Source organism: Heterodontus francisci, chromosome 13, assembly GCF_036365525.1.
Source record: "Heterodontus francisci isolate sHetFra1 chromosome 13, sHetFra1.hap1, whole genome shotgun sequence".
NCBI lineage: Eukaryota > Metazoa > Chordata > Chondrichthyes > Heterodontiformes > Heterodontidae > Heterodontus > Heterodontus francisci.
Window position 1 is genome coordinate 33,174,677 of NC_090383.1, and position 13,837 is coordinate 33,188,513.

Genomic DNA, 13,837 nt, shown 5'->3' on the forward strand with positions numbered 1-13,837 from the left:
GTAAGGGAGGTACATTTGTCAGACAGTTTTACAACATTCTTGCCTTCAGTAAAAACAATATAACATTTACGAATGAACATATGAATTGGGAGTAGTAGGCCATTGGGCTCCTCGAGCCTGCTCCAGCATTTGATAAGATCACAGACCACCTGTCTGTGTGTCTCGAATTCCACACTCCCATCTACCCCCGATAACCTTTGATTTCCTTGCCTAACAAGAATCTATCTACCGCTGCCTTAATAACTTTAATGACCCCAACCTCCATCATCTTCTGAGGCAGAGTTTCAAAATCGCACAACCCTCTGAGGAAAAAGTTCTCCTCACCTCTGTCCAAAAAGGGCGACGCCTAATTTTAAAAACAGTGCCCCCTAATTCTGGACTCACCCACAAGAGGAAACATCCTTTCCAGATTTACCTTGTCAGGACCATTCAGGATTTTACAAACTTCAATCAAGTCTCTCCTCACTCTTCTAAACTCCAGTGTAAACAAGCCCAGTCTGTTCAATCTTTCCCCATTAGACAACCCGCAAATTCCAGGCATCAATCTAGTAAACAACCAGGAACAGTACAGCACAGGAACAGGCCATTTGGCCCTCCAAGCCTGCGCCGATCTTGATGCCTGTCTAAACTAAAACCTTCTGCGCTTCCGGGGACCATATCCCTCTATTCCCATCCTAATCATGTATGTCAAGATGCCTCTTAAACGTCGCTATCGTACCTGCTTCCACCACCTCCCCCGGCAGCAGGTTCCAGGCACTCACCACCCTCGCACAACCCCTCTAAACTTTGCCCCTCACGCCTTAAACCTATGTCCCCTAGTAACTGACTCTCCCACCCTAGGAAAAAGCTTCTGGCTATCCACTCTGTCCATGCCGCTCATAACTTTGTAAACCTCTATCATGTCGCCCCCCAACCTCCATCGTTCCAGTGAAAACAATCAGAGTTTATCCAACCTCTCCTCATAGCCAATGCCCTCAAGGCCAGGCAACATCCTGGTAAACCTCTTCTGTACCCTCTCCAAAGCCTCCACGTCCTTCTGGTAGTGTGGTGACCAGAATTGCACGCAATATTCCAAGTGTGGCCTAACTAAGGTTCTGTACATCTACAGCATGACTTGCCAATTTTAACACTCTATGCCCCGACCGATGAAAGCAAGCATGCTGTATGCCTTCTTGGCTCCTCTGAATGACCTCCAACGCATTTACATTTCCAATTCTTTTACCACCAATAGCAATACAAAGGGATTTAAAAAAAAAATTACCTCTCTGGCAAAGTGGTTCTAAGAATTCTTGAAGGCCATTAGGAATGTTTCTGACAACATCACAAGAATATCCATCTTCAGGCAACAGAAAAGGTAGCTGTAGGTCAGGGTCCTCTTCCAATTGCACCTCTCTACCATCACTGCGAGCAAGCTCATCAGCTGTGTTCTCTGCTAATGCCACTACATTCTCAATCAATTCCTAAAATAAACAAAATCAATTGCTGTTCAATGTGCATGACTACAAAAAAAAAGGAAAGAAACAAATGTTATGTTGCACCACATTGCATTTATCCTGTTCGGCGGGGCTGAGGGGGAGGGAGGGGCGGGGCCGAGTGGTGGAGAGGCCGAGGAGGGAGGGAGGGGCCAAGAGGGCGGGGGGGAAGGAGTGGGGGGGGGAAGGAGGGGGGGGGGAAGGAGGGGGGGGGAGGGGGGGGAAGGAGGGGGGGGGAGGGGGGGGAAGGAGGGGGGGAAGGAGGGGGGGAAGGAGGGGGGGAAGGAGGGGGGGGGGGGAAGGAGGGGGGGGGGGGAAGGAGGGGGGGGGGGGAAGGAGGAGGGGGGGGGAAGGAGGAGGGGGGGGGGGGAAGGAGGAGGGGGGGGAAGGAGGAGGGGGGGAAGGAGGAGGGGGGGGGAAGGAGGGGGGGGGGAAGGAGGGGGGGGGGAAGGAGGGGGGGGGGAAGGAGGGGGGGGGGAAGGAGGGGGGGGGAAGGAGGGGGGGGGGAAGGAGGGGGGGGGGAAAAGGAGGGGGGGGGAGGAGGGGGGGGGGAAGGGGGAAGGAGGGGGGGGGGGAAGGAGGGGGGGGGGGGAAGGAGGGGGGGGGGAAGGAGGGGGGGGGAAGGAGAGGGGGGGGTAAGGAGGGGGGGGGGTAAGGAGAGGGGGGGGTAAGGAGAGGGGGGGTAAGGAGAGGGGGGGTAAGGAGAGGGGGGGTAAGGAGAGGGGGGGTAAGGAGAGGGGGGGTAAGGAGAGGGGGGGTAAGGAGAGGGGGGGTAAGGAGAGGGGGGGTAAGGAGAGGGGGGGTAAGGAGAGGGGGGGTAAGGAGAGGGGGGGTAAGGAGAGGGGGGGTAAGGAGAGGGGGGGTAAGGAGAGGGGGGGTAAGGAGAGGGGGGGTAAGGAGGGGGGGGGGGTAAGGAGGGGGGGGGGGTAAGGAGGGGGGGGGGGTAAGGAGGGGGGGGGGGTAAGGAGGGGGGGGGGGTAAGGAGGGGGGGGGGTAAGGAAGGGGGGGGGTAAGGAGGGGGGGGGGTAAGGAAGGGGGGGGGGTAAGGAGGGGGGGGGGTAAGGAGGGGGGGGGGTAAGGAGGGGGGGGGTAAGGAGGGGGGGGGGTAAGGAGGGGGGGGGTAAGGAGGGGGGGGGGGTAAGGAGGGGGGGGGGGTAAGGAGGGGGGGGGGGTAAGGAGGGGGGGGGGTAAGGAGGGGGGGGGGTAAGGAGGGGGGGGGGTAAGGAGGGGGGGGGGTAAGGAGGGGGGGGGGGTAAGGAGGGGGGGGGTAAGGAGGGGGGGGGGTAAGGAGGGGGGGGGGGTAAGGAGGGGGGGGGGTAAGGAGGGGGGGGGGTGAGGAGGGGGGGGGGTAAGGAGGGGGGGGGTAAGGAGGGGGGGGGTAAGGAGGGGGGGGGTAAGGAGGGGGGGGGGTAAGGAGGGGGGGGGTAAGGAGGGGGGGGGGTAAGGAGGGGGGGGGTAAGGAGGGGGGGGGTAAGGAGGGGGGGGTAAGGAGGGGGGGGGTAAGGAGGGGGGGGTAAGGAGGGGGGGGTAAGGAGGGGGGGGTAAGGAGGGGGGGGTAAGGAGGGGGGGGTAAGGAGGGGGGGGTAAGGAGGGGGGGGTAAGGAGGGGGGGGTAAGGAGGGGGGGGTAAGGAGGGGGGGGTAAGGAGGGGGGGGTAAGGAGGGGGGGGGAAGGAGGGGGGGGTAAGGAGGGGGGGGGTAAGGAGGGGGGGGAAGGAGGGGGGGGGTAAGGAGGGGGGGGGAAGGAGGGGGGGGGTAAGGAGGGGGGGGGAAGGAGGGGGGGGGTAAGGAGGGGGGGGGTAAGGAGGGGGGGGTAAGGAGGGGGGGGTAAGGAGGGGGGGGTAAGGAGGGGGGGGTAAGGAGGGGGGGGTAAGGAGGGGGGGGTAAGGAGGGGGGGGTAAGGAGGGGGGGGGGAAGGAGGGGGGGGGAGGAGGGGGGGGAAGGAGGGGGGGGAAGGAGGGGGGGGAAGGAGGGGGGGGAAGGAGGGGGGGGAAGGAGGGGGGGAAGGAGGGGGGGGGGGGGAAGGAGGGGGGGGGGAGGAGGGGGGGGGAAGGAGGGGGGAGGGGAAGGAGGGGGGAGGGGAAGGAGGGGGGAGGGGAAGGAGGGGGGGGGGGGAAGGAGGGGGGGGGGAAGGAAGGAGGGGGGGGGGGAAGGAAGGAGGGGGGGGGGAAGGAAGGAGGGGGGGGGGAAGGAAGGAGGGGGGGGGGAAGGAAGGAGGGGGGGGGGAAGGAAGGAGGGGGGGGGGAAGGAAGGAGGGGGGGGGGAAGGAAGGAGGGGGGGGGGAAGGAGGGGGGGGGGGGGAAGGAGGGGGGGGGGAAGGAGGGGGGGGGGGAAGAGGAAGGAGGAGGCGGGGGGGGGGGGGGAAAAGAGGAAGGAGGGAAGGGGGACACGGAAGAGGAAGGAGGGAAGGGGGGCACCGGGAGCTCAGGGGGACCAACGGGGAGGCAGGCCAGGAGCGGGAGGCAGGCCGTGAAAGGGAGCGACCGAGCGGGAGACAGGCCGGGAGAGGGAGCGACCGAGCGGAAGGCCGAGAGAGCAAGAGGAAGTTAGTTCATGGAATCCTATTGACCATCACTGGAATGCTTTCAAATTTACTGTTCGCGTACAGCAGACCAAGTGGAGCTTGAACCGACAAAACGTCTGACTCCGAGGCAAAGGCCCCATCAGCTGAACCAAGCTGACACTTAAAAGGACTTCTGGATCACTGCATCTCGGTTTTGAAAGGCAAGGTTATTTTGTTAAATTCTGGTGAGTGACCAGTGGATTGAGACAAGAGAAAGGATTTATAAAAAAACATTCCATACTGGCAGCATCCCTCTAAGCATCATGGTGATTAATCCCATTGTACTAGATTGGTCCCATGTCAGTGTATACTATATGCAGGCTTTTCACCTTCTTCCAGGATCTGAACCAATCTTTGCATGTCTTTTTAGAAACTGGTCTTGCATTTGACCCTACTTTGTAGAGTACTCTGATCTTTTTTTATCTCAGGCCTAAATATCTTCGTGCTCCAGAGCTTCAGTAAAACATTGGCTTTCATCTCTCTTTAATCCCAATTTCTACTGCTATCTGTCCAAAACTCATTTTAGAAAGAACAAATTTACATTCATAGTGTCTTTCAGTACCTCAGGAAATGCACTTCACAGCCAAGGTACTTTTGAAGCTGTTGTCACTGTCGTAACATAGGATATGTAGCAGCCAATTTATGCACAGTAAGATCCCACAGAGAGCAATGAAATAAATGACCAGCTAACTTTTTTTTCTATTTGAAATAAGTGAGCTTCCAGGTTTAAAAATGGAAAACATGATTTTGGCCACATTGGTCTGTCCTCATCTCTCAGTATTGAGCAGCTTCAAATGGAATCAAGGTATCATGCATGCATCCATGATATATTTTTCACTTCAAAAGCTCCAAAATTTAGGGAGGTCTAAATTTCTTTGTAGTATTTGTCTGGCAAATGCCAGCAGTCAGCAAGTAGCCAAAGCACATCTCTCAGTACTTGCTTTTTTTTTTTTAAGAAAAAAGAATTTGATATTTAACTGAACCCAAAATACTTAACTCATTTACTGTCCATCGAATGCCCACAATTGTCAGTTTTGACCAGAATTCTGCAGCCAACAAAAACATACACCTCCCCCTGCACCCCAACCCCCCATAAAAACTTCCCAGTACACCAAATCCCTCTCTCTTCAATTCCTTCCCTGCACAGCTTGTCATTTCAATGCTAAACAATGCCAATATGACAACTCCATTAGTACTTAAAATATAACCTCAAATGAAATTACTGTGGGTTAGCAATTTAGATACCTGAGGAATATAGGGCTCATTCTGTGCACAATGATAACTCTGAAGCAGTGCTTGCAGCTGCAATGAATTCAACTTAAAACAAGTGTTGTTGATGTTTGAAACATCTTCCGCCAAATATTTATCCATCGTTAACAATGTAGTTGCCTGAAATAGTAACAAACACGTTCAGATTTCTACAGCATCATCATTTCACTTTTCCCATTAAAATTATGGGACTGGCTCAAGAACTTATAATAGACATGATAAAACAAATTCAATCAAGATAGGTATTTATATACATAAAGGTTTAAAATTAGTTTTATATATTTCCCAAGCAACATATTGACTCTTCCAATATTACATAAGGTACCCTATTTTACTGCATTAGCACTTATTTTTAAATATACAGTTCCCAGACTTCATTCAATACTGATACCTACTTAAATATCATTACTGAAGTTTAAGATTATAATTACTTTAGGCCTGTCACACAAGTTTAAAAAATACAAATAATCCTGCTGGATATAAAGCAACTGGAAAAACACACATCATAAGAGTCCTTTTGCATACTGTTGCTCAGTTCCTTTTCATTTTTGCAGTGAACTGTGCAGTACACACTATTTCTCTATATTTTGGATATGTGGCACAAATACTATGTAAAAACTAGTAAACAGTCGTCATGGTGTGGGGCAGGTTTCAGTTGGTCTTTTTCTGCCATCAATTTTCTATGTTCGTAACTTCATCCAGCTTTATTTACTGGTAATTTTGTTGCAGAAATCAGTAGGCCTTGGATACCAGATGTGATTAAACCAAACCAAGCTGCAGTCTCTGCAAGTGTTATTTAGCCATTAAAATGGAAGACGATTGCTGGTAAAGGAAAACATCAAGGATACAACCTTAGTCCAAAAGATACACCACCTTATAGCACTGGAAGGAAAGATCACACCACTAATATAATGAAGTACACGAACAAATTATTTTGCTAGATATAACAGTAGAAATATTGACTCGAGGTATTCAAGATGGAGAAGGATGCTGAGTTTAGAGAGTTGAAGTACTAGAGAGATCAGCTTCAATGAGCCATTCTCCATCTTATTTTTTGCTTAAGGATAGAACAATCACAAACTTTTCCAAGAAAAGCTGGCGAGAATATTTTTTGACTTAAACAAAGATGGCTACGTCAAGGTGGTAAAGTATCTTTTGTGTTTTACCATCCTCCAAACTCAACAGTAGCCTGACTCAGTAGCACCAATAAGAAAAGATGACATATTAGACTGGGCAAAACATCTATAGCAAGGATAGAAACTAAGTCATCCTTAGCAAATAGATAAATGTTTAGTATTGGTATAACTGTTTCTATACATTTCAGCTATACAAATATAAACAATATCACTTTTTAAAACTACCCTATGAAGTGATGCTGATCTTGTCAAATGTTACTTTACCTTACCAAAAGGCTTCCTACCTAAATGGAACAATGCAAGATAAATATAACTATTAGCAAAGGCACACACAAATCTAGTGCTGTTAGCAACAATTTATTTGACCCTCGGCTCAGTACTGCAGCTTAGCCTTGGGGAATGGCACTGCCATTGTTGAACAAGATCTTTTCTCATGCGTCATGGAGAGGCATAGGTTGCTTTGAAGGCCCAAACAGCAAGTGGGGGCAGGGAGGACGGTGGGGTGTAGGGGGTAGAAAAACAGAAGTCAGTTCAGGGGAGATTCAGGAAAGGAAGATCATCACTAATTTCCCATCAAAAACATCTCAAAAGGAACCATTCCTTTAAGGTAATACATTTAAGTCTGAACTTATTCTTGTAGTAAGATACTGGAAAGGTGCATAATTCCAGGCTAAATTTGCTCTGCAGCAATAATTCAGGGTGCTAGCAAAGTGCTTTACATGGCTCCAACTAAACAGCAGTTTTACAGTAAACAGTCCCAAAGGTAGATTCAATATATCTGATATATACAAGCAAACAAACAGAGGTTTGTGTGTGTGGGGGGGGGGGGGGGGGGTGCGGGTGGAGGATAGAACGTGAGGAAGGAGAACTTCAAGAAAGGCTTTGTAGAGATCAGGGAGGGGGATTGCGATATACTTGAACATATTAACATTGAAAGGGAGGAAGTATTAGATGCTTTAGCGGGCTTAAAAGTGGATTAGTCCAGATGAGATGCATCCCAGGCTGTTGTGTGAGGCAAGGGAGGTGATAGCAGGGACAGTGACACAAATTTTCAGATCCTCTCTGGCCACAGGAGAGGTGCCAGAGGACTGGAAGACAGCGCATGTGGTACCATTATTCAAGAAGGGTAGCAGGGATAGACCAGGCCGGTGAGTCTAACATCAGTGGTTGGGAAACTATTGGAAAAAATTCTGAGGGATAGGATTAATCTCCACTTGGAGAGGCAGGGAATAATCAGGGATAGTCAGCACGGCTTTGTCAGGGGGAGATAGTGTCTAACTAACTTGATAACCGGGGGCATAGATTTACGGTAAGGGGCAGGAGGTTTAGAGGGGATTTGAGGAAAAACTTTTTCACCCAGAGGGTGGTTGGAATCTGGAATACACTGCCTGCAGTGGTGGTAGAGGCAGGAACCCTCACAACATTTAAGTAGTATTTAGACGAGCACTTGAAACACCATAGCATACAAGGCTATGAGCCAAGTGCTGTAAAATGGGAGAATAGTTAGGTGCTTGATGGCCGGCACAGACATGATGGGCTGAAGGGCTTGTTTCTGTGCTATATGACTATGATTTTAAAAAAATATAATTTGTCCTCAGGAGTCAACAACACTGGCAAGGATGCACAAATTACCCATTCCTAATTTCCCTAGGCTTTACTTCTTGCTCGACCCTTCAGAAGGGTCGAAGAGTCAACCACTCAGTATGGGACTGGAGTCGTGCCAGCCAGATCAGATAGGATTGACTGGCAGGCTTCTTTTCCTGAAGGACATTATTTAATCAGTTGGGCTTATACAACAGTACAGCAGCTTTCATGGCTCTACATTAATGAAGCTAGCTCACAAATTGCAGAATTTACTGAAGTCAATTCCATAATTTATCGTAGAACATAACTGGGTTGCTAGTTCAATACCATAACCAAGGCACAACTGCAGAGTTTTGGTAAGATTAAAAAAAGCAAAGTGAAACATTAAAAAAAAAATTATATTTGCCTTTATCTGATTGACCTTTACAACAACTTGCCTTTATATAGGTCCGAAGACACGTCACAGGAGCAATTACCAAAAAACTTGAGAGACCCTCAATCGATCTTGGGGCAGGTGACCAAAAGCCTAGTCAAAGAGGGGAGGTAGACTTTAAGGAGTATTTTTTAAAAGGAAGGAGGGACAAAGATGGAGAGATTTAGGGAGGGAATTCCACAGTTTAGCATCTAGACAGCTGAAAGCATGGCTGCCAATGGTGGAACAAAGACAAACAGGAATTCTCCAGAGGCCAAAATTGGAGGAGCCCTGAAATCTTGGCGAGTTGGAGGGCTAGAGGAGGTTGAGGAAGTAGAGAAGGATGAGACGATGGAAAAATTTAAAAATAAAGATGAGTATTTTAAAATCAAGGCATTGCTAAAAGAAGCATTAATGTAGGTCAGCAATCATAGGGGTGATAGGATACGGGCAGCAGAATTTTGGATAAACTCAAGCATACAGAGGATGCAAGCTTTGGAATAGTTGCAGAGGTAACAAAGGCACAGATCAGGGGTTCAGCAGCAAATAAGCTGAGGCAGGGACAGAGTTAGGCAGTGTTACAGAAATGGAAATAGGTGACCGAGAAGATACAGGGTCAAATTAGACATGAAGTTTGTAAACAGTCTGGTTCAAACTCTCAGTGCTTAGGGAGGGAAATGGAGTTGGTGACTATGTGACAGAGTCTGTGACGGACAGAAGACAAAGGCCTTGCTCTTCCCAATGTTTAATTGGAGGACATTTCTGCCAGAAAAGCAGCATGACAAATCAGGCATGGTCATGAGGTGGTAGTGAGATAGAGCTGGGTATTGTCAACTTACGTGTGGAACCTGGTGCCGTGTTTACGGATGATATTGCCAATGGGCATCATGCCAATGGGCAGATGAGAATTAGGAGGAAGCCAAGGATCGATCCTTTAGGGACTCCAGAGCAAAAGTGCAGGAGCTCAAAGGAAAGCCATTGCAGGTGATTCTCTTGTTACGACTGGATAGATAGCAATGGAAACAGGCAAAGGAAGTCTCACCCAGCTGAACAAGGGAGGATAAAAGCAAAATACTGTGGATGCTGGAAATCTGAAATAAAAACAGTAAGTGCTGGAAATACTCAGCAAGTCTGGCAGCATCTATGGAGAAAGAGAGAGAAGCAGAGTTAACATTTCAGGTCAGTGACCTTTCATCAGAACTAGATACTCTGATTAAAAGGTCACTTGCTTGAAACATTAACTCTGCTTCTCTCTGGACAAGGGAGGAGATGGAGGAGAGATATTGGAGGGGGAAGGTGACACCAATTGTGTTAAGGTTGCAAATAGATCGAAAAGGATGAAGAGGGAGGGAGTCATTTGTGTCTGTGATCAGTGCCATTTTGGTCCTATGGCAAGAGCAGAAATTTGACTGGAGGAGTTCAAACATGGAATTATGGAAAAGCTGGGCACAGACTTGGGAGGCAACACCACATTCAATGATTTGAGAGGAAAAGGAGTTTAGAGATAGGGCAGTAGTTTACAGGGATGGATGGCCTTTTGAGGATGGGAGGTGATGATGGCAGATTTGAAGAGGAGGGGCATAATACCTGAAAGGGGGGGGGGGGGGGGGGAAAGAGAAGTGTTATCACCAGCTTTAATCTGTCCAAATCCTCCCTCTTACTACCTTTTTACTATCTATATGCCTACAGAAGACCTATGATTTCTTTTTTTAATGTTAGCTGCCAGTCTCTTCTCATATCTCTCTTTGCCACTCACTTCATTTTTCATTTCCCCCCTGAACTTTCTACATTCAGCCTATTTCTCACTTGTATTATCAATCTGACATCAGTCATATACACTCTTTCTGCGTCATCTTACTTTTTATCTCTTCCATCATCCAGGGAGCTCCGGCTTTGGTTGCCCTACCTTTCCTCCTCAGAGGAATGTGCTTCGATTGTACCCAATCTTTCTTCTGTTACATTATAGTTCTGCCTGCCAATCTTTGATTCCAATTTACTTGGGCCAGATCAGTTTTCACCCACTGAAACTAGCCCTCTACCAATAAAGTATTTTTACTCTAGATTGCTCCTTGTCCTTTTCCATAGCTAATGTAAACTTTATGATACTCTTCACCATTCCCTAAAAGCTTCCTGGCTGATACTTGATCCACTTTACACCCCAGAACCAAATGCAGCAAGGCCTCCTTCCTCATTGAGCCAGAAACATACAGATCAAGAAAATTCACCTCAGCACACTTGAGAAACTCTTCCCCCTCTCCTTTACACTTTTACTATCCCAGACTATATTAGGATAATTATAGTTTTTGCACCTAACTTCCCTGCAATTTGCTCTTCTATACCTTTCCCATTAGATGGTCAATAGAATACACCTAGTGTAATGGTAGCTCTTAATGCCTCTTAACTCTAATCAGATAGATTCTATACTTTACCCCTCGAGTACATTCCCTCTCTCCAGGACTACAATACTCTCCTTAATTGATACTGCCACCCCATTCCTTTCTTTTTCTCTTTTCCTATTGTTCCTGAACACCTTGTATCCAGGAATATTTAGTACCCAGTACGAACCTTTTCTGAGTCAGGTCTCCATTTTTGCCACATCATATTCCCATGCAACTGGCTGCATCTGCAGCTCACCAAACTTATTTACCACGCTTTGTGTATTTACATACATACACTGTAAACCTAATTAGACCTCATTATATCACCTCTTAGTCTGACCCAACCGAATATCTATGTCTTGAAGGGTTTATGGTCACTTGAAGGACTGTACCAGACTGTAAAATAGGACTGGTTTAACTCTAGTGGTGCATGGACAATGTTAAATAATTTAGAATTTTAAGTCGATTCTCAGATTTCAGATGTCAAGTTTAATTCAATTTAAATTCAAAGCGTTGGCTCATCTAATAATATGGTTTACAAACATAATACTCAATTCTTCATCCTTTTTCCTCACCTCAGTTAAATTGCTCCCTAAACTGGAAGAAAAATACCAAATCCTTTGCTGATAGTTTGATTAATAGTGGATTCAGCATGTAGCTTCTTTGTGACACATCCATGTAGGTGAACAACAAAGTGGAGAGATTAGGATCAAATTGGTGTAAAATTGGAATTCAATATGGTGTTACGCATCATTTCAATAACTGACCTGCACTATTCTGCTAAGATGACAGTCTGCAGCCAATTCCAAGCCCTGTTTTTCAGCCCACGCTTCAATGTGACCAAGCTGCTGTCGGATGATAGCTCCCCAATAATGAGAACAAAGGCCTGAGTCTGGCTCAGTGACCAGTTTATTAAATAGCCACATGTTAATAAAATGAAAGAGCTGAGAGAATAGTTGGATAGTGAGAGCAGCATTCACACGACAACGACGCAGTAAAGACATTGCTCCCGTCAATGTGTGCAACACATCATCTGGAAAATAAAATGAAAAACATGTCAAGCAAGCTTGGCAAAACACATCAGCTGAATACTTAATTTCACGATCAAATATTTTTACATTTAGAAGTTTGATTTTTAAATTAATTTCATATCTGTATGCTGTTATAAAGTTTGCTTCAGATCAAAGAAGGATGAACACGATTACAACAAATTCTCTCTAGCTAGAGTGTGGGCACTAAGGAACCATGCTTAACCATTGCAGAGACAAAATTTGTATCAGTTTAGTTTAGTTTAGAGATACAGCACTGAAACAGGCCCTTCAGCCCACCGAGTCTGTGCCGACCATCAGCCACCCTACACTAATTCCATATTCCTACCACACCTGTCCCTATATTTCCCTACCACCTACCTATACTAGGGGCAATTTATAATGGCCAATTAACCTATCAACCTGCAAGTCTTTGGCATGTGGGAGGAAACTGGAGCACCCGGAGAAAACCCACGCAGACACAGGGAGAAGTTTAGTTTAGAGATACAGCACTGAAACAGGCCCTTCGGCCCACCGAGTCTGTGCCGACCATCAACCACCCATTTATACTAATCCTACACTAATCCCATATTCCTAGCACATCCCCACCTGTTCCTATATTTCCCTACCACCTACCTATACTAGGGGCAATTTATAATGGCCAATTTACCTACCAACCTGCAAGTCTTTTGGCTTGTGGGAGGAAACCGGAGCACCCGGAGAAAACCCACGCAGACACAGGGAGAACTTGCAAACTCCACACAGGCAGTGCCCAGAATTGAACCCGGGTCGCTGGAGCTGTGAGGCTGCGTTACTAACCACTGCGCCACTTAATTTTCTTAAAGTAAAATACTTTTCAAATTGATTGAAATATGACTCGAGTTAGAGGCATGTTGTATTTACACATTGTATGCAAAATCCTGTTAGGGCTTTTATTCAGATACTTTCACCTTGTTTAAAGCTCTACAACTGAAAACATTTAAATTCTACCATTTCTCAAGCATACAGAATATTACTGATTAATGCATTAAATGAAGTTCTATTCTTTTCCTCTCCCTTTGTACATGACGCCACTATCATGCATAGTGGAATATATAATATCCCGAGACCAAAAATATGTCTATCCCAGCCTTAAAAGTATTCAACGATGGAGCATCCACAACCCTCTGTGGTAGAGAATATCAAGATTCACAACCCTTTGGGTGAAGTAATTTCTCATATCAGTCAGAAATGATCAGCCCCTTATCCTGAGACTGTGTTTTACATTCCTCGACCAGCATAAACACTGTGTCTACCCTATCCAGCCACTTCAGACTCTTGAATGTTTCAATGAGATTGCCTCTCATTTTTATAAACTCCAGAGAATACAGGTCCAATTTACTCAGCACCTTAATAGGACAAACCCCACATCCCAGGGACCAATTTAGTGAACCTTTGCTGTACCGCCTCCAATGCAAATATATCCTTTCTTAAATGTGGAGAGCAAAACTGCACACACTACTCCAGATGTGGTCTCACCAAAACCCTGTATAATTGTAGCAAGATTTCTTTATTCCTGTACTCCAATCCCCTTGCAATGAAGGGGAATATGCCAACATGAATAATTGACAATCACGTTGTGCAAAACCCCTTGGGGATGAGCGACCATAATATGATAGAATTCTTCATCAAGATGGAGAGTGACGTAGTTGATTCTGAGACAAGGGTCCTGAATCTTAATAAAGGAAACTTCAAAGGTATGAGGCGCGAGCTGGCTACGATGGATTGGGAAACGTTGCTTAAAGGTATGACGGTGGATAGGCAATGGCAAACATTTAAAGAGCACATAGATGAACTGCAACAATTGTTTATTCATATCTGGCGCAAAAGTAAAATGGGAAAGGTAGCCAAACCATGGCTTACAAGGGAAATTGGAAACAGCATTAGATCCAAGGATGAGACATACAAATTTGCCAGAAAAAACAAGATCTGTGGATTGGGAGCAGTTTAGAATTCAG

General features: G+C 47.0%; 1 protein-coding gene across 5 annotated transcripts in view; it reads right to left on the reverse strand.

The window, feature by feature from the left end:
* afdna (afadin, adherens junction formation factor a) overlaps positions 1-13,837 on the reverse strand; it is a 598,271-nt gene that overhangs the window by 399,754 nt on the left and 184,680 nt on the right. For all 5 annotated transcript variants that reach the window (XM_068044631.1, XM_068044628.1, XM_068044630.1 and 2 more), the window contains 3 exons: positions 11,580-11,845; positions 5,279-5,422; positions 1,262-1,460 (listed from right to left, as the gene is read on the reverse strand). In XM_068044631.1, the coding sequence (XP_067900732.1) occupies positions 1,262-1,460; positions 5,279-5,422; positions 11,580-11,845 (609 nt within the window). The remainder of the gene's footprint in view (positions 1-1,261; positions 1,461-5,278; positions 5,423-11,579; positions 11,846-13,837) is intronic.